The following is an 18,900-nucleotide window of genomic DNA, read 5'->3' as shown; positions in this document are numbered from 1 at the left end:
CTACCCCCACCGTTCCCCGGGAGACGTTTGCAAATCATATATGCAGCCAAAATGGCGCTGAGAATAAAAATATAATTTAAAGGCAGGTCGCCATATTGTAAACAGAGAAGCAGAGAAGAGGCGGACTCGAGAGACACCCTCCATGATTTCCACAGTCGCAAGCGCCCGGGCGTCCGGCCCCCCGGGTCCGTACCAGGCCAGCTCGGGCGGCCGAAGGCCCCACGCACCCGCCCGCAGGAGAGCCCAGCCCGGCAGGACCCCGAGGGCGGCGGGCGCGCGGGCAGGCGAGCGGCACCGGGCCCGGAGCTCCTCCCCTTCCTCCCCCGCCACCGCCGGCCGTGCCCTGCCGGCTCTGTCCCGGCTACCCAGAGACTTCCAATCCCAGATGGGGCTCTCCTCACTCGTCCCAACCCCCACCTCGGGGTCCGGACACACTGCTGCTCCTCCTCCCCCCCCCCCCCCAAACGGCTAGATCCCAGCAGACACCTGGGGGCGGGGAGGCGCTCGCCCCAGCGGCTGCAGAAAGTCAGCTAGCGGCTGCAAGCGCCCGTTATTTCGGCAGCCAGGGGTAGGCCGGGTGAAGGAATGTGCCGAGAAGGGTCAGCGAAGGAGCTGCAAAGGGGTCCCCAGACCTTACCAGCACTGGAGGTGGAAGGCGGCCGGGCAGTGGTCACAGCACAGGAGATCCCCACCTTCTTTGCAGCTATCGCAGCTGTCGTGGTTGGTGGCCCTGCCGCTTCTCCGGGGCTCTTTTTCAGGCTTCCGACTCCGCTTTTCTGCCTCGTCCGTCTTGGGGGGAGCCAGCAGAGCTTGGATTTGCTGCACACACACATAAACGGCGTGTGTGCACACTCGGAGCTCCCGGGCGGTCCGTCGCCCCCCCGGCAGGGCTTCTCCGTCACCCACCCCTCTCCCCCCTTTTGTCCTTCTTCCTCCCATCCAAGCTGCTCCCAGAACCTCTCAGCCCCCCGGAACCGGGGGGAGCCCACCCTAACAGCGTTCCTGCAGCACAACGAGAACAGCCTCTTCCAAATGGGGAGGATCAGGGTAGGGGGATGGGGAGAGGGTGCGCGGTTCCCTTCTCGCCACTTCCTTGTATGGACAGTGGGGGACTCCAAAGCCAGGCTCTGGAAAGGCCTGAAACCCGGTACCCGGACGTGCTGGGGGAAGCACAAAGGGGCCGACAAGAAGGGGGTGGGGAGGCCCGCCGGTGCAACGACATGGAGTGGGTTGGTGCCTCGGGAGAGCGAATCCAGGGCGGCGGGTAGGTGAAACTGCTGCAAACGTCCTCGGAGGCTAAGCTCAGCCCCTCGAATTGCAAAGAAGGGAGGGAGAATCTGGGTGAGGAAGAATCCCCCTCCCCCGGCCCTTTTGCGCTGTGAGCTCAGGACCGGCTTTGTGGGGCGGAGGGCGGAGGTTCCCTCCCGGCGCTGGGGGAAGGGGATGAGGAGGGCCACTCTTACCTCCATCAGCCCCCCCGACGTGTCCAAGTCGTACACGATCGTCTTGGTCTCCATTTTCTCCCACATTCATCCACCTCCCGGGCTGGGCGCTCTCTGCTCCGGCCCCCCCAACCCCGGGGGGAGGGGGGAAGCGGGGGGAGGGGGCGCTCCTGACCCCGGCCCCCCTTCTTTTTTCCCAACACGGGTCCCGACTTCCTCGCCCTGGCTCCCCCCCACCCCCCGGCCCCCAGTCCCCGGGACGGCAGCGTCCTCCCCACGGGCCGTGAGGGGGGAGCGGCCCCTCAACCCCGGCCCGGCGGCTGGCTGCACGGTGGGTCCCGGCTCCGGGGGTCAGGCCTCGGCGGGGCCTAGTCCCACAGGCTAAAGCCGGCGCTGGCGACCGCTGGTCCGGCCGGGAAGGCTGGCGGGCGCTGCCATCCCGGGGTTGGGGGGATAGGAGGGGGGGTGAGAGGTTAGGTGAGGTTGTGGTACGTGAGGTGACTGCGGGGAGGGTGATGGGGGGTGGTCCCCGGGCTCCGCCTCTCGCCGCCGCCGCCGTCTGCGTCCCGGCTGCCGCGCACTTGGCGCAAACTTACCGCGAGCGCCCGCAAAGCCACCCGCGCAGGCGCCCCGGGATCGCCGCTCGCCGCGCGCAACCGCAGTGACAGCCGGCGGCCGGGCTCCCGCGCAGCCGCAGTGAGGGGGTACCCCCCAGCGCGCAGCCGCGCTGGCATTCGTCTGGAGCGCCGAAGCCCCGCCTTTCTGCCTTGCGCCAGCGTACTGAGAAGGGGAGGGCGGGACCTGAGGTCTCGCGCAGGCGCCTGGGAGAGCCTCTAAGGGTCACAGCGCAGCCGCAGGAACATGGGGGCTCTTCATCCATTGGTGTTTGTGTATAGAACCAAGAATACTCTGTTCCTGCGCAGGCGTGTTGAGAATGCTCCCCTCCCTCCCCACAACACAGCCGCCTTCCGCGCAAGCGTATTGTCACCTGCAGGCCCTAACAAGAATGCTTCTACTTTCGCCATTTTGGTAATGGGATATAGGCTACCATGTCCTTGGAGTCCTCAGGCATGAACAGGAAGGAGTAAGGTGTGGTGTTGGCTGGAGCTGGTAGGCTGTCGGTGACAGCTGTGCTCCTAGGGTTATTGTACTGGATGGTTTGGTTCCCAGCGTCAGGTGTGGCTGGACTAGGCGCCATATTGGTAAAGAGAAAAGAAAAGCCACCGCGACAGAAAACTATTCTTTTGGTGTGGGGTTGGATGGCTACTGTTCACACTTCCCTCTCGCTCCCGACACTAAATTTTAGCCTGAGAATCTCTGCCTTGCGTAGTGATGACACCATGGAGAGTTCCGCCTGCTCGTTACTATCCTTTCTTGATCACTGTCCCTGGGAACGACTCCAGAGGAGGCCAACAGCGAAGAGTTAGTAACGCTGACAACGCCCAGCTACCTGCCTATAGAAGACTTCAACTCCCAGTTTGCAATGCGCAAGAGGGCCAAAGGGCGAACGCGAGCGCATTGCAACCTGGGCGCAAGAATCGCGAGGGATCTGGTGGATTGTGGGAGCCGTAGTTCTGTGTGCATGCTGTGCACTGTATGGTGGGATGGCCTCGGGAAGAGTGATTTGCCTGCTGGGAGGGGATGCTTTTGAGAGCTGCAGTGTTGTGTATTGGGATTTGTAGTTTGAAGGCCTCACCTCGAATTCTGGGCTTCCCTCCCCACCCCCCACAGCACCTTTCCCTCCCACTGGTGTCGTCTTCAGAGATGGCCAGTTATCTCTTGCCTGACGGTAGGGGAAGAGGTGGAGAAGGGAATGGCATCACTGTGCCTGCCACTAGGCGTTTAGTTGGCATTGTTGCCAGGTAATTGTGTCCAACTCACCTCTGATATTAAGGGGGTACTTAACACTTGAAGAAGGATAAAACTAGAAAGGGATTAAAGACCATCTGTGTTAATCTCATTTCCAGATGCATAGAGAGGAGCAGTGATTTTCCTAGTTCGCATAGTGAATTTATAGCAGACTTATGTATGAATGAAACAGATTTGATTCTCAGGCCAGGACACTCTCCCCTACACCATGCTAATTGTCTGTATGGAGTTCTTGCTGCTGCTTCTTTTGGGATACTAAGGAGGTTGAGTTAGATAGTAGGGATGTCTGTGTGTGGTCTTAGGGTTCTGTTTTTCTGACTTTTCTGATGATCCTTTTGGTGCCTGGGAAGAATGATAAGGTCATAGGTCTTATCTTTCGTGTGTGTGTGTGTGTGTGTGTGTAGATGTCATGTAGACTGGCCGCTCTCTGCCCTCTCCCAGCCTCAGCAAACAAGAAATCTTAGTGGCTATGGCCCAGAGAGGTGGACTTCAGAGAGAGTAGCGCTGAGCTAGATGTATGAAAATGGCCAGACTTCATCTCTGCTGGGGCTTTGTTTCATGTCACAGGCCCTCAGAAGTTGGAACCACACGTGCCCTCTCCACTGATTCCTTCTTACTGCTCAGGACCCAGCTGTGCTGCTGTGTCAGCCTGAAGGCATTATGGGGCAGAGAAGTCCATTGGCATATGGCAAATGAATAAGGCTTTGCTCTGACCAACATCGTCATTTGCAGTGGAGAACAGGAACAGGTGGTGGGCTAGAGAGGAAAATAATACTTGGCTCTGTTGACAAGTGCCAGGGGAACTAATCATTCTACACACCTTCCTCTTAGACCTTGGAGGTGAGGTCAGCCCAGAGGTTGGAAGTTGGTGCCACCTTGGAGAGCTCCAGCCCTGGCTGTTCCAGGGGAATTGAAGAGAGCTAGCAAGCAGGTGGGATACAGATGTCTTCCGAAGTGACCTCTTGTGGCTAATATAGGCACTGCACTCTACACCGGCTGGAGTTTCTCCAGCCTTCGAGGAGGCCTGTGGTAGAGCTGGGAGGTGGGCAGCCATAAGTGATCAAGACCTCTCTGTTTGAAGACTGTGGAAGTAGAAGGTGCTGGTTGCTGCCATTATTTCCTTCGTGGATTTTATCTTCTGGCTTCTGAAGTGTCCATAACTCTGTTGCCTGCCTCTTTCTCTTACTCTGGGGAGCAGCCATGCAGAGGACACCTCTAAGCGTGGGTATGCATGCTGGGAGCCAGGGCTGGACTAACACTTTCATCTCAGGAGGTGCTGGGAGCCATAGGGAAGCCATAGGGAAGGGGTACCGGTGCTACAAGTGACCAAACATGGCAAACTTAAGCAGATTCTCTCCAGCCAACTTCTTTCTGGAGCCCATGGATAGGGCTTTTGCTAAAACAGGAGCCAAGTCCCTACCCTAAGTTGCATTGCCCCTCCTCTTGATAGTCTGGATGTTCCCTGAGGCCAGGACAGACTAGGGCCTCATGTTCAGGGGTTCAGTCTCTGAATCCGGTTCCAATTTTCTTTTTTTTTTTTTTAAATTTTTTTTTCAACGTTTTTTATTTATTTTTGGGACAGAGAGAGACAGAGCATGAATGGGGGAGGGGCAGAGAGAGAGGGAGACACAGAATCGGAAACAGGCTCCAGGCTCCGAGCCATCAGCCCAGAGCCTGACGCGGGGCTCGAACTCACGGACCGCGAGATCGTGACCTGGCTGAAGTCGGACGCTTAACCGACTGCGCCACCCAGGCGCCCCAGCTCCAATTTTCTAAACATTGCTAGTTGGGAAAGAAGGGGAAGGAGAGAGGCATCAGGCTTCCTGGGCCTGGCCAACAATACAGTGGCACTGAGGAGCAGCTCGGGAGTATGCCAGACTGTAGTTCTGGACCTAGCAAAGAGGAAGAAAGGAAGCATTGGGGTAGATGAGCGGTTGGATTCCTGGGCTTCCAAACCCCTGTGGGCCACCTACTGGGGCCTCTTATTTCACCTGCCATCTGTTGCACTGACCTTGTTGGAACAGTAGCCCCTGGAGTACTGCATGTAATTTGTTTGATAAAATCTGGGAGTGATCAGTTGGTGGGTCCAGCATGCCTTCTGGTCTTGATGTCCACATCTCATTTATTTCCCAACTCCCTTCCCTCCAAGAAAGTACCATCTACCTGGCCATTGCTTTTTTTTTTTTTTTCCAAAAAACACCATTTTAATAAGGAAACAACAGAAATAGAAGATTGTTCTCTGGAGCCCAGACCCCATATAATACATTACATGTTCAAAGTGGCCTGTAGCCAACTCCTGGGTCTTTCCCTGGGTCTCTGACCCCATGTTCCATGCCAAACTCCTGGGCCCTTGTACCTCTGCTCCTCTCCAGAATATGCCTGCCCACTCCCCTTATCCCAAAACACAGTGGCCAGGAGGGGAGACTGGCAAGTGGCTGGGGTTAGAGGAGGGACTAGTGGGAAAGAAGATGTTTGTAAAGCCAGACTGACATCAGGGGAAGATCTCCTTCTCCTCAGGGTGTAGGGCTGCCAGGGCAGCAGTGGGGTGGCCTGCTTTGGTGTGGAGCATGAGTGCCTAGGGAAGCCCAACCTGAGCTTCGGGTAGGGTCCCTAAGCCCCTTAGGATCCCTTAGAATTATTGCCTCCAGGAAGCAGAACTGTCCATTCCTGGGGCCTTAGAGAAGGACTAGAGATCTCCCCACCCGAGGGGCTGATGTCAGCATGCCAGGACTACCCAGAGGTCACTGTTGACAGCAGCTTTGGCCACTAGTGATGGCCCTGTGAGGAGCACCCTGGTGCAGTTTCCACCACCATCAAGTTAACCCCGCTGCAAGGTGCCACATGCCAAGCTGGATGGTGGTCACCTGGAGAGAGGTGCTCTTCCTCGGCTTGTGGATTCCAGGCTAGAGGTCCAGGGCATGAAGGAGAGTCAGGAGAATGCTGGTTCCTGATGCATGTGCTCCAGCTGTGCTCTGCCCAGAGGCAGATGCCCCCTGACTTGAACCCAAGGAAGGGCCCTATGTGGGCAGTGGGACCAAGAAAAGGGGCCCTGGAGGGCATTACAGGTGGGGAAGGGCACAGCTTCTTGAGGGATTGGTGGCGTCTCTTCCCAGATGGTATGTACAGGAGGTGTAGGGACAGCAGGAGGCTGGAAACTCTGCTGCTGGGCTGTGATGCTGGGCTGAGCTGGCTCCTCCAGGCTGCCCCAACTAGATGGAGACTTCATATTCTTTCGTCTCCTGCAAAGTAAAGAGACTGCTTGGAGTTGGAAACTTGTATAACGGTTGCCAGCCCATAATCCACCTTCCCCAGGAAAAGGGAAAGAGTGAGAGGGTTTGGAGGGACCCTCAGGGGTACCTGCCCAAGGGAGCATAGATGAGGTCCTGGATAGGGTGCAAAGAATGGCATAGGTACTTACTCCAATTTCGTAAGTTGGATTGTCAAATGCCGACTCCACAGTAATGCGGTCATAGGGGCGGGGTCGTGTTTGGGGCAGCCGCAGGGGGCTTTTCCCCTGGAGCCTGTGGGACAGAAAATCCTGTGAGTCAGAAGTGCTGGGCAGGAGTGAGTCAGGTCTGTAGGGCAGGAAGGGAAACCGGACTCACCTAGAGAAGTAGAGGTACACACCTCCCACCAAGAGCGCCATCACTACCAATGGCAAGAAGATGGCAGCTGCAATGTGGGCGGCATCCAGGGTGCTGGAGGCAGCAGGTGTCTTGGCAACTGAAAACACAGAGGTCGGGATTGGGGCAGAAGTCCCTGTCACCCAGAGCCCATATCTGCCCTCACCTCTGCCCAGGAGAATCCAGCCACCAGCTCCCTCTAGCTAGCTAGGGGCAGGGAAAGAACTTTTGCTCTGCTGGTCCCAAACCTCTCTCTTTCTCCTCCCTCCCTGCTTGGGCAACCCATGGCCTGGGAGCTGTGAGAGCCAGGGCAGGGAGACTATTTCCCAGGCCCTCAGCAGGGGGCTCACCATCCAGGCTGCGGCCGCTGTAGAACCCATCCAGAGAGGCTGGAACAAGAAGGGGGCGCCAAGGGCAGAGGTGAGACCAATGGGCCAAACCACTAAGGCAGGGAAGAGGCTGATCATGGGAAGGATTTGTCCAAGGAGAGCCCACCCCAGCATTTGTCTTGGTGTCACCAGGTCAGAAGGATCTGGCAGAGGCTGGGGAGACCAAGGGTAACATGAAAGGGGTGGGGCCAGGGGAGTTCTGGTTCTCAGCATTTGGCCTCTTTGCCAGAGCAGCCCTGTGGAACAGGCAGGAGTTCTGAACACTCACCAGCGCTACAGATGGGTGGAGGGTCACTCCAATGTGAAGGATGCCCGGGCACACACTTGATGCTGGCCTGACCCTTCAGCACGTAGCCAGGGGCACAAGAGAAGTGGACAGTAGCCCCTGCTGGGTGTAGCCGCTTCTCAGGACTGTGGGCACCATTCTCAGGGGCGCTGAGGCCATGGCATGGCTTGAGCTGTTCCACTGCAAAGCAGGCAGAGCCCAGTGAGGATGCCAGGCCCCTGGCCTCCAGAGGTGGCTTCTTTTATCTCCTACCGGAGGCTTCCCCTCCTACCCGTTTGACACTTACGGAGGCATTTAGGGGCCCGGTCGCTCCACTTGGGGCTGCTGGCTTGCCGGTCGTGGCAGGTGAGGATGGCACTACCCGTCAGCACAAAGCCCTGGTCGCAGATGTACTGCACGGTGGCCCCCACAGGAAATTTGGGGCTAGATATGAGGCGTCGGCTGTGCTCCACGTCCCCGGGGTCGTGGCAAGAAGTCACTATGGGTAGGGGGTGGTGGGGGAGAGCAGCCCAGGTAGAACTCCACAAAAGCCAGCCCACCCTGGCTTTATTCCAGGTCGGCCAGTATCTTCATGACACGTGGCCCTGCCGCCTGTTCGTCTGTCCCTACCATTTCACTGGTGTATCCCTTATTTTTCCTCTTCCCATCCACTAGAATCAACAGACACTAGCAGTGTCCCAGGAAGGAAATATTTGAAGTATTTGGTAGATAACCCTTTGAAAAGGTATTCATTCCCCCATTTCACAGGTGAGGAAACCGAGGCTATGAGAGGTGGAGGAAGCTCAAGGGTACCAGCCGATACCAGCCGAAGTCTGGTTCAGAATGGAGGAGAGGGGCTTGTAGCTTCCATTGAGGAAGGGAACGCAGGGAACAGGTGCACTCACCTCTCTGGCAGGAGGGCAGGTCCTCACTCCAGGTTAGGTCCCACTGGCACATGAGGACACTGGATCCTACCACCTGGTAGCCGGGGTAGCACTGGTAAGTGACCACTGTGCCGTGTACCAGCTCAGGCTGAGACGGGCTCTTCCAGCCATTGGGGATCTCAGGCAGCTCCGGACAGGTGTCATTGCGGGGCACCTCTGGGGGCACAGGGGCAGCAAGGTGCGGGCCCTTAGCGGGCACTAAATTGTCTGTGCCCGCCTTCCTCACCGTGCGGCCACTCCAGCTCCTGCCAGTTTGTCCTGGGCCTAGCCTGGCCCAGGCAGCCTCAGCAATGCATTCCTTCCTGCCCAGGGGCCCCTCCTTGCCTGCCCCTGACATCATTCTGTCTCTTCGGTTCCTGGGTTATCATGTAGGCAGGCTTTGGCTCTGCTTTCTAAAGGACATCTGCCAGTTCCTCAGTCCTGAGAGAGGGGCCGGGTAGGGTGGGAAATTGTCACTGCTGTTAAAGCTTGTCAGAAAGGCAGAAACCAACACTTTTCCTCAGTTTCCTTTTTTTGGTATGAAGGTCTTCCTGCTGCCTACCCAAATCTCTCTTGCTGCAACAGAAGGCCCCCTTTCACTGTGCGCTCGGGGAAGACTGAGAATAAGACTGGCTTCCTTCAGGTGACACCTGGGAAAGTTTCCAGCTTTCCCTTGTCAGATAAGAGCTCTCAGGCTCATTGCACTGGCCTCTCTGGCTTGCCACGATCTCTTCCCCCAGGCAGCAGGGCAGGGCAGGGGCAAACTCACCAAAGAAGTGGATGACAAAGCCCTGCTGGTAGCCCAGCACCGAGGCCCCAGGGTCTGACTGGAACTGTATGGTGACGTCGGCCATGGAGGTAAAGAGCTTGAAGTGGCCACGGGGCCCTGAGTACTGGCCCAGGACCCGGGCTGTCAGGTCGTCCCCATCATAGAAGGTAAGCACGTCACCAGGGCCTATGCGCAACCTGTGGAGGAGGACCGTCAGGGAGGATGGGCCCGGGACCCCGGGCTGGGCTGGGCAAGAAATGGCCCCAGGGCTTAGGAGCTGGCTTGGCCTAGCCCAGTGAGCACTCACACTCGGACATCCAGCATGATGCGCTTGTCCTCTTCCACGTGCACGCCCCAAATGCAGTCCTGCCCACGGCTGTAAGGCTCCGGCCAGTTGGGGGAGAGCACCACACCAGCTGAGTCTGTGATCTCCCCACTGCACACAGCTGGAAGGCAGGGGAGGCCCCGGAGGTGCGTCCCCTCGGTGTCCCGCCTCCCACCCCCAGCGCTATGTCCTGGGGCTGCCTCCTGCCCGCGGGAATACCTACCGCTGGGAGCCCCCACCTCCTCCTCCTCGAGGGGAAGCTTGAATCACACATGTCACAGGGGCCCTATGACCCCAGGTTCTGCAGCTGGCTCTCCCGTCCCCACCCTGCTCCCTTTTCCCGGCAGACCCATCCACAGGTACCTACTGACCTCGGCAGGCTGGCTCTGTCTCATTCCACTGGGGGTCATGGGGGTCGATGCACTCAATGATGATGGAGCCCTGCTCCAGGGTGTAGCCAGGGTCACAGCTGAACTCCACAGTGGTGCCCACGGGGTAGGAGGGGGCGCTGCTGCTGAAGTTGCCGTATTTGACAAAGGGCTCATAGCAGTGGCCCTGCTGGAAGGCTACAAACCAGGCCCAGCCCAGCTCAGTCGCAACCGGGGCAGACATGGGGCAGATGTTCTTCTGCCTCCCGCCCCAAGGCCTTTATGTTCTTGACCACAAATGCGTGTCCTAGGCTTGCAGCAGGGGCGGGATGCCCAGAGCACCCTACCCTGTCATGTTCGGGAGGCCGTCTTGATCGCCGTTGCATTCCCAGCACCTAGTTTTGTGCTTCATATACACAGGGCATTCAATAAATGTTTCTTTTTTGGATTAATTAACGAAGGCATGCATGCATGAGTGGTTCTAGAATGTCTCTAGTTTTCCGTCTCTAAGGGTTGGGGCCTTTTTTGCTCCTCAGACTCGAGAGGATTCATTCTCTTGGACTGTGGAGGGCCCGGGTCCAGGCAAGGGTCTCCCACAAAAATGGGGTAGGGATCCCAAACTGGAGGGGAGGGATGGGGGGTGGGGCTAAGTGCTAGCTGAGCAAGGGCTAAGTTGGAAGGAGGGATGGTGGAATGGAGGTGGTGGGGGGAGGGTGTGAGAGAAGAGGCCCTGGGTTCAAGCCCTCCACCCCTGCGAGGCCCCAGCAGGCTCACCCTCATAGCGCAGGGCCATGCCTGCGGCTGCCCCGCTGCTGTCAGTACTGAGCTCCACGAAGAAGTGTCGGCCGGAGCTGAGCAGGCCTTCGATGGGCAGGTACTCCACCTCGTAGGAATCATACACTGGAGGGGCCTCCACATTGTCCCCATTACGGATGATGAGCCTGGGCCAGGAGAGGAGCGGCTGCACGGCTGGTCCCGTTGTCCCGGGTGGGGGTGTGGCCCACGCTTGGGTCCCCGTCCTGCCAGCGGGGCATTAGCAGGCCGCACACTCCTGTCCCACACCGGGCCAGGACCTCCCCTCACCTGTCGTCATCCTCCGCCAGGGAAACCTTCTCAAAGTGTAAGTGCAGCCGCTGGCCTTCGGGAGCCTCGAGCAGCCAGTGGCAGGTGAGATTGTTGCTGTAGTTGCCCGGGAAGCCCGGGGAGACGATGCGGCCGGTGGTGGCGTTGCGGGTCACTCCACCGCAGGCAGCTGCGAGACACGGCCAGGGCTGTGGGCTGGATCCCGGATCCCAGACCCACTGGATTCTGGATGGCCTACCAAGCGTGCCTGCCCACCCCAGCTCTTGCGTCCTCTGCATGGGGCAGCAGGGGTATTTGCTTTCATGGTCCTGAAGGTCAGTCCTTGGCCCCTGTGACCCTGCAGCCCCAGGCAGCCCGGACTCCCTACCTCCTAACCTTTCACACCTCTGGGACATTTTCCTCCTAACCTTTCACACCTCTGGGATGATTCATGTGCAATCCCTTTGACTGTGGTAGATCTGCCACGGCCTAGCCAAGGGGTCCTGGGTGAGTCATTTCCTCTCTCTGCTGACTCCTCTCGGAGGCCTTCCCCAACTCCCCCCAGGCAGACTTTATTAAAGCCCCTTACCCAGGGCTCCAGCCTTCTTGGTATATCTGCTGCTTCTACCTCATGCCACTTTTTCTAAAACCAGTTATTGTTTGGATATGTCCCTTAACTAGGACCCCCTGGGGCAAGGGCCACGTCTTTTCAGGGCAGGCACAGAGTTGGTATTCAGTGTTTGTTGAATAAAATGAGTGAATGAATATAAAAAAGAGGGCAGGACTAGAATCTGGGCTGACAGACATCTGGTGGACATGCAATCTGCCTCCTAATGTTGTGCCCTCAGAAGACATTGCTAGCCAGGACCTGGCCTCACATACTTTCTGAAATAGCATCACTACCCCCGTTGTTCCTGGGCTGACTCCTCTGGCCTGGGACTGTCCTCTTTCCAAGGGGAGGCTGAGTAGCTCTCCCGGCCCCATCACTGAGGACTTCTGGGTTACTTGGCCATGAGCTCCTGGCAGTTGAGTGGGGCCAGAGAAGGGGTTTCAAAGGCAAGCGGAGTGAGGCTGGTTCCAGGCAGCACTTTCCTCTCTTAGACACACAGCTCTGGCCCCTGCCTGCTCTCAGAGACCAGGCTGCCGTGGCGAAGACACAGCGCCTTTGTCTCCAGATGTTCAAGAGAGCAGAATCTTTTTTAATAAAGCTCCTGGGTGGGGGTGGGGTGGGGGGCTTCTGGGTGGCTCAGCTGGTTAAACGACCAGCGCTTGATTTTGGCTCCGGTCATGATCTCCCAGTTTGTGGGTTTGAGCCCCTCATCGGGCACACGGAGCCTGCTTGGGATTCTCTGCCACCCCTTTCTCTTTGCCCCTCCCCTCCTCTCTCTCTCTCTCAAAATAAATAAATAAAACCTTAAAAAAAAAAAAAGCTGGAGAGAGGGCTGCGTTGATTTTCTGCTTCTCTGCAGAGAGGGCAGATGCACCTTTCTGTTTGGTCTCAGAACAGAACTACCCTGCAAATCTGATCGTGCCCCACCCTTCACTTAAATTTGTCTGTGGCTCCCTGTGACCCCCAGGTAATGCAAGCCCAAGGTGGCATTCAAACCTTTATCAGCCCAGCTCTTTCTTGACTCAGCTTCAGCCCCATCCCATATATCCCCTTCTTTAGGCATGCCTCAGCACTTCCTCACTCCACCATGCTGCTTTCTGCCTCCACACCTTTGCATGTACTGTCTCAAGAATCCAACCCACTTCCCTGGGCTCACATTCTTGTAGTCCCTCCATGCTTTCTCCCTGGGAAGCTTTCTTTTCCTCCTTCCTCATTTTGGAGCAGCGCTCCCTCCCTTGGATCCTTCCCATGCCCTGAATTCACCCCGTCACAGCACTGTCTGCGCAGAACCTGCTGTGTGCCAGTTTTCCCACTTGCCAGAGAGCTCCTTGAGGGCAGAGACCACATCTGGCTTATTTGCCTCTGCTTGTGCCTAGCACCCAGGAAGAGCTTATAAAATGAGAGAAGTCTCAAGAGCCCAAGCGATTAAAAAAAGAGCAAGAAGAACATGAGAAAAGAAAAGAAAAGGGGCGTCTGGGTGGCTCAGTTGGTTGAGTGTCCGACTTCAGCTCAGGTCATGGTCTCGCAGTTTGTGAGTTCGATCCCCATATGTGACTCTGTGCTGACAGCTCGGAGCCTGGAGCCTGCTTCAGATTCTTGTCTCTCACTCTCTCTGCCCCTCCCCTGCTCATGCTCTGTCTCTCTCTTTCTCAAAAATAAATAAATTAAAAAAAAAAATAAAAAAAGGAAAAGACGACCAAGCTGACTTTCACACTGCAGACTGAACACTCCATCTTCCTTCTGCCAAGAAGCCCATCTCCAATGACAGCAACCTCAGACTTCCTGATCATCCAGGACTGGAACCTGGGAGGAAGTCTCCTTCCGCTCGCCCCTCTTCCCTCATCTGTGTCTCTGGAACCTCTTCCCTGCTCTCCATTACCAAAGTCACTAATTTCAGACCCTCTTGCCTGGCCGGCCTCCTGGCCTCCAGACACCATCTGGCTGGCTCTCCTGAGGAATAGTTCTGAGCTCCTCCCTGGCTATTTTCTGAGTCCCTAAACACTCCCTCAACTTGTTGCCTCTGTTGTCAAAGCCTGCGCTGTTCCCTCCATTGAAATGTTAAACCTTCAATGTCACTCGCCCCAGGAAGCCTCCTAAATACCCAACTAGGAATGATTGCTTCCTCCCTGCCCAGGTCTGTTTGCTGTTCTTCACTGGTGCTTTTTACTTCCTGCTCTGGAAATTGGTGATCCGTGCGCTTCCTTCTTCTCCCACTTCCTGGAATTGTGGGCTCTTTGAGGGCACGGTACCTGTTTAATTTAGCTCTGTACTGGTGGTGCCTCTATGTCAGAAGTGGTCAAGGAGGGTGGTTGGATAAATGCTACTGAGGTGTGTGGCCAATGTCTGGCTTTCTTATGGAGACCAAATGAAGGTTCCAGGCAGGAGCAGAGAGCGGGGATGATCTCCAATGCCCACCTCCCCCCGCCCCGCAACTTACTTCCCTGTTGAGCACTGGGTCTCCTGGAGCCACTTACCAATGCAGACAGGCTCTTGGGCATCCCAGAAGGGCTGGGTGGCATTGAGACAAGTGAGGATTATGGCACCCTTCAGCTGGTAGCCAGTGGCACAGCGGAAGCGGGCGCTGCCTCCCGGGTGGAGGCTGGTGACAGTCACAGCTCCATAAGCAGGACGCCGGGGAAAGTGGCAGTTCAGGAGATAGGCTGCAGAGAGAAAATGAGTGACTGTGTGTGTGTGTGTGTGTGTGTGTGTGTGTGTGTGAGTTGTGGGGCTGAGTCATAGCCAGGGCAAAAGGGGCCTGCCACAGCCTGCCTGGAGGCATCACTCGGGGCCAGAGGAAGCACCAGGAATTCCAGAAAAGACTCTGATCCCCTCAGAAGGTGCCAGTGAAATGTCCAGCAGCCTAGGCTGGTTAGTGGAACAAGCACAGAGCTGGAAGTTAGAAGGCTTGGGTTCTGGTCCAAGCTTTCTGACACTTTTGGCAGATTAGCCTTTCTGTGTCCCACCTCATTTGTTAAATGAGATTCAAAATGCCAGCTACCTATGGGGTTATTAAGAGAATAGAGGGGATAGTATTTTATTCAGTTTGGTATCCCTGGAATGTAGCTGATAGCACATCTTTATGAAACAGTTATTGAAAGGGGCGCCTGAGTGGCTCAGTCGGTTGGGCGTCCAACTTTTGCTCAGGTCATGATCTCACAGTTTGTGAGTTCGAGCCTTGCATCAGGCTCTGGGCTGACTGACTTGGAGCCTGGAGCCTGCTTCTCTCTCTCTCTCTCTCTCTCTCTGCCCCTCCCCTGCTAGCACTCTGTCTCTCTCTCTCTTAAAAATAAACATTAAAAAAATTAAAAAAAGAAGTGTTTATTGAATGACTTATAGATATGAAAGCACTTGAAATAATAAGTCTATCCTGATGTACTGATATTATTTTTCCTATAGGGGACGAATAGGAATTACAGCCAGAACGATTGAAGTCAGACAGTAAAAAGCTTTTCCAGTATTCATTGGCAAGGGCTGTGGACTTCTTTTAAAAACAGGATGGGGCGAGGGTGGGGAGGCAGGGAACGCCTTCTTGGAAGTTGGGGGAAGGACAAGTTGCCTTGGGAAACTTGGGAACTTTTGGAATTGTCATACCAAGTGTGACCGGATGGTGGCAGCAAATCCTATAAAACAACCTGGCAAGTCCTAACCTGGAGCCAAGCTGGGGTGATAGCTAAAAATGGAGGTCAGCGCTTGGGTCGGAGAGGTGGGAAAGAAGGCCAGAGGGGTCAAGGAGACAGGCTGAATGAAGCCTTGGGCTACAGAGTCTGAAAACTCTTGGGGGTCGTGAGAGGGATGGGGATTGTCTAGACTGAGGATCTTGGGTGGAGGGGCCCACCCTTACTGGTGGCACTAGGTGGATGGGAAGAGAGGTCAAGGCAGGAACTCTGCTGGCCTCTGTGTGATTTGTGTGAATAGAAAAAGGGGGGTTGCCTCTGGGCAGAACAGAATCCAGAAATGAGTTTTGTGATTTTCACCTCTCCTGGTTGTAGTTACCGGGCTTGTGAAAAGAGAGAGGATGATTCACTTTCTTCCATGTCTCATGGCCAACGAGTGGTTACTTGTGATTGGCAAGGCAGGACAGGGCGGCGCTTAGGGGGTGGTTCTGGGGTCAGACTGCCTGGGTTTGAATATAGGCTCCCCTACTTGCTGTGCCACCTTGGGCAAGTTGCCTAACTTCTCCATGCCTCAGTTTCCTTGTTTACCCACCCATTTAGAGTATTGCATCCAGTGTTATGTGAGAGGTTAACTGAGAGGACCTGTGTGCAATGCCTGGCACAGAACAAAAACCAAATGTACCAGCCTGCTGTTATTGTTTATAATCTTGATTGATACAAGCACCTCACATCTGCAGACACCTTCCAGTTTCTAAAATGCCTTCATGTTCTTCTTGCTTGATGTCTATAACACGTTTGGGAGGCAGGAAGGCAAGCTATGGGTTAGTAACTCATTTTCAGGTAGGGAACACTAAGGTTCAGAGAGACTGAGGGACTTGCCCTCATCATGCAGCCAGTGAGTGGTAGGGTGGGCACATGAAGCTCCTCCCTCTAGAGCCTTCCATGTCCCCTCTCCCACCTGCTTCCCCAGGTGAAGTAGAAACCTGGGCTCAGGAGTCAGAGAAACCTGTGAGCAACAGACAAGCCTGCCCTGGGTGGTTGGTTACTGTGGTGGCCGCTTACAATGATCTGGGGACAGACCTGGGGAGGGATGGGGAAAAGAGGGTGGGGCACCCTACCCAGAGTGCAGAAGAGAGGGGTGACACCCAGGGAGGTCTAGGCCACGAGTCAGATGTACTTAAATCTTTCCTGGGAGTTCCTATCACAACTCTGGGAAGGGAGGTCCCCCATTTCACAGATTAGGAAATTGGGCTGGGATGAGGTGAGAGCAGGAGGCGGGGGGCAGATGAGGAAGCCCCCAGACTCCAGAGAGGCCACTTCCCGGGAGGAGCTTCCTCCTGTTGCCATGACTACCGTTCCCAGGGAGCCTGGATGACTGCAATCTGTTGAGCTATTTTCTCCCTGGCGTCTGTTTCTGGGGCCAAGTCCAGTGCCAGGAATGCTCAGGAGGGAGGAGGGGCATGCCTGGCAGGGCCCTCTGCTTCCTCACCCTGCCTGAGGCTGTGGGAGGGGAGGTGGAACTTGGATTCTGCAGATGAAGCCCTTGTGGGGGCCCATGCTTGTGATCTCCAACATTATCTTGGACAGCTCCGGCAGTGATGTGGGTACTAGTCCCCTCGCCCCCTCTTCTGGCACCCTCTTTCTCCAGCCCAGGGAGACACGCGTGTGAGCACATGCTCCTCCTGTTCCCATCTCTGGGATCAGGGCTAATTACAGCCTATAATTAGGGGAATTACACTCATTAAGGAAAGAGCTGATCATTGACAAAAACTGGGCCGAGGAGGGAGGGCTTCTGGGAGCCGAGCAGGAGGCAGGGCTGGGCCAGCTTTCCTAGCCCCTCCTTGGGGTCTGCACCCCTTGCCAGGCCTCCAGCTCCCTGCCTTCCAGCCACCGTTGTCTGGCCCAACAGAGAGAAGGTCCAGGGTTTTGTGCGAAGGAATTTGCGGCAAGAGAGAAGGTTACCGTGGCGTGAAATTATGCCCACTGCTAGGGAGGATTGATGAGCCATTAGGGAGGCTGGCCCTTGCCTCAGTTGGCCCCTTGCCTCTGCCAAGACCCTGGGCAGCCCATGCCCACCGCCAGGCTCCATGCTGCCACACCAGACTGCTCTCCCAGTTTGGGTGGAGAGGCTAGAGAGGGGCAAGTTCTTCTTAGGTGGTTCCAGCATCTGTGTCTCCAGCGCCTGTCCTCCTCCCTGGGCTGTGGACCCTGCGGAGCTGCAGAAGGGGGCCCCTATTGATAATGCAGGGCAATGCCATAATTGTTCACACCAATTATTTCCCCATTAGCACTCCCAGTCTGAACCGGTTACCCTGTTACAGCAGTACAAGGGGTCAAGAAGACTTTGCCTGGGGAAAGGGGGCCAGGAGAGATGCTGATGGAAGAGGGGCAGAGGCAAGCCCCTTTTCCTCCCTTTCCCATCCTGCCAGCTCTTTAATATTTGTTTCGGTTCCTTCATGGAGCATACTAAGTTCATGGAACATTCTAAGTGCTAGGCACTTCACATGAACCCTTTTGTATAATCCTCATCATGACTTTATGGAGTAGGTATATTGGTCACATTGTACAGCGGAGGAAAAGAAGGTCACAGTGGTCAAATGACCTGTCCAAGGTCAACCAATGGGAAGGAGATTTAGACACAGATCTTCCCATCTCCTGAGTCTGTGATTTTCCCATTATATCTTGCCACTCCCTTATTTCCAGAGGTGTTCTGAGCTGACTGGGGTCTGAGACAGGTCTAGGGTGAATGAGGCAGTTCAGGAAGCCCAGGTTGGTAGCAAAGGACCTCCCGTTGGTCATTATCAAGTCCCTTTGACCTTGACCCCCTTGAATTTGGGGGAGATGGCTTTTATTGTTATTGCTTAAGTGTCTGCCTCCCCTAGAGATTCTGAATTCCTTGAGGGCAAGGACTTGGAGAGTTCATCTTGATATTGTCAGTGTCCAGCACAGGCCTGGCAAAGAGCAGATGCCTAGGAAAAGTTTACTGAATGAACGAACGAATGAATGAATAGATGGCAAGGGGCACCCCTGAGGCTACCTGGTTCTGTGTCGGGCCCCTTCACCACCAGTTCTTTTATAGGGTAGTAGGTGGAGGAAGAAAGGTTCTGGAGGTGTCTGATGTGTCTCTGTACAACTAAACAATCACCTTTGGTTGTACAGAGCTTCACTGGGCATCTGTGCCTGTCCCCCGTCTCCCCTCCACCCCCTATACACACTATAATAGCGCCAGAGATCCCGAGGAGGGCACCCAGTCTGGGCTGGTTCCTCCCTCCGCTGCCCAGGCCTACCTTGGTAGTGGAAATGGAAGGTGCCAGGCCCAGCAGGTGGTGGGAGGCTCTGGAACCTCAGTGCCGCTTGGTGGGTGGGGCTACGGATGACCTGGCCCCTCAGCAAGAAAGACTGGTTGGCCAGGGGCAGAGGGTCGGGCCCCCCCAGGCCCTCCACAGTCACCACCTCCCCCTCTCGGAGGCTGATGTTCTGGACCTGTGGTGGGATAGACACAGCAAAGCAGAGCAGTCAGGCTTCTTCCTGCTGACTGAGCCCTGCTGCCCACAGGCTCCCAGAGGCCCCAGGCACGGCCAATCCTCAGGGCCGCTTGGCTCCTTGAGCCCTCAGGCCCCGAACTAGGCTCTCGAGTGCAG

At 56.0% G+C, this 18,900-nt stretch overlaps 2 protein-coding genes across 6 annotated transcripts in view; both read right to left on the bottom strand.

Moving 5' to 3' along the window:
• Positions 1-2,231, bottom strand: part of LOC125916970 (PHD finger protein 12) — a 41,630-nt gene extending 39,399 nt beyond the window's left edge. For 2 of the 5 annotated variants that reach the window (XM_049623226.1, XM_049623229.1), the window contains exon 1: positions 638-1,457. In XM_049623226.1, coding sequence (XP_049479183.1) covers positions 638-939 — 302 coding nt within the window. In that variant the 5' untranslated portion in view covers positions 940-1,457. The other 3 variants (XM_049623225.1, XM_049623227.1, XM_049623228.1) reach the window with 3 other exon arrangements.
• Positions 2,232-4,138: 1,907 nt separating this feature from the next.
• On the bottom strand, positions 4,139-18,775 carry LOC125916974 (seizure protein 6 homolog; the record flags this gene model as incomplete). The annotated part of the gene is made up of 14 exons (XM_049623235.1): positions 4,139-4,207; positions 6,730-6,832; positions 6,917-7,034; positions 7,285-7,323; positions 7,592-7,789; positions 7,896-8,087; positions 8,494-8,688; positions 9,281-9,477; positions 9,588-9,726; positions 9,977-10,171; positions 10,748-10,914; positions 11,057-11,225; positions 14,120-14,305; positions 18,547-18,775. Coding segments are annotated over 14 exons (2,196 nt in total), but the record flags the coding sequence as incomplete, so codon positions are not given.
• Between the last annotated feature and the right edge of the window lie 125 nt (positions 18,776-18,900).

The sequence above is a fragment of the Panthera uncia genome, unplaced genomic scaffold, assembly GCF_023721935.1.
Source record: "Panthera uncia isolate 11264 unplaced genomic scaffold, Puncia_PCG_1.0 HiC_scaffold_1369, whole genome shotgun sequence".
NCBI classification, from domain to species: domain Eukaryota; kingdom Metazoa; phylum Chordata; class Mammalia; order Carnivora; family Felidae; genus Panthera; species Panthera uncia.
This window is presented reverse-complemented; position numbering and strand designations above follow the sequence as displayed.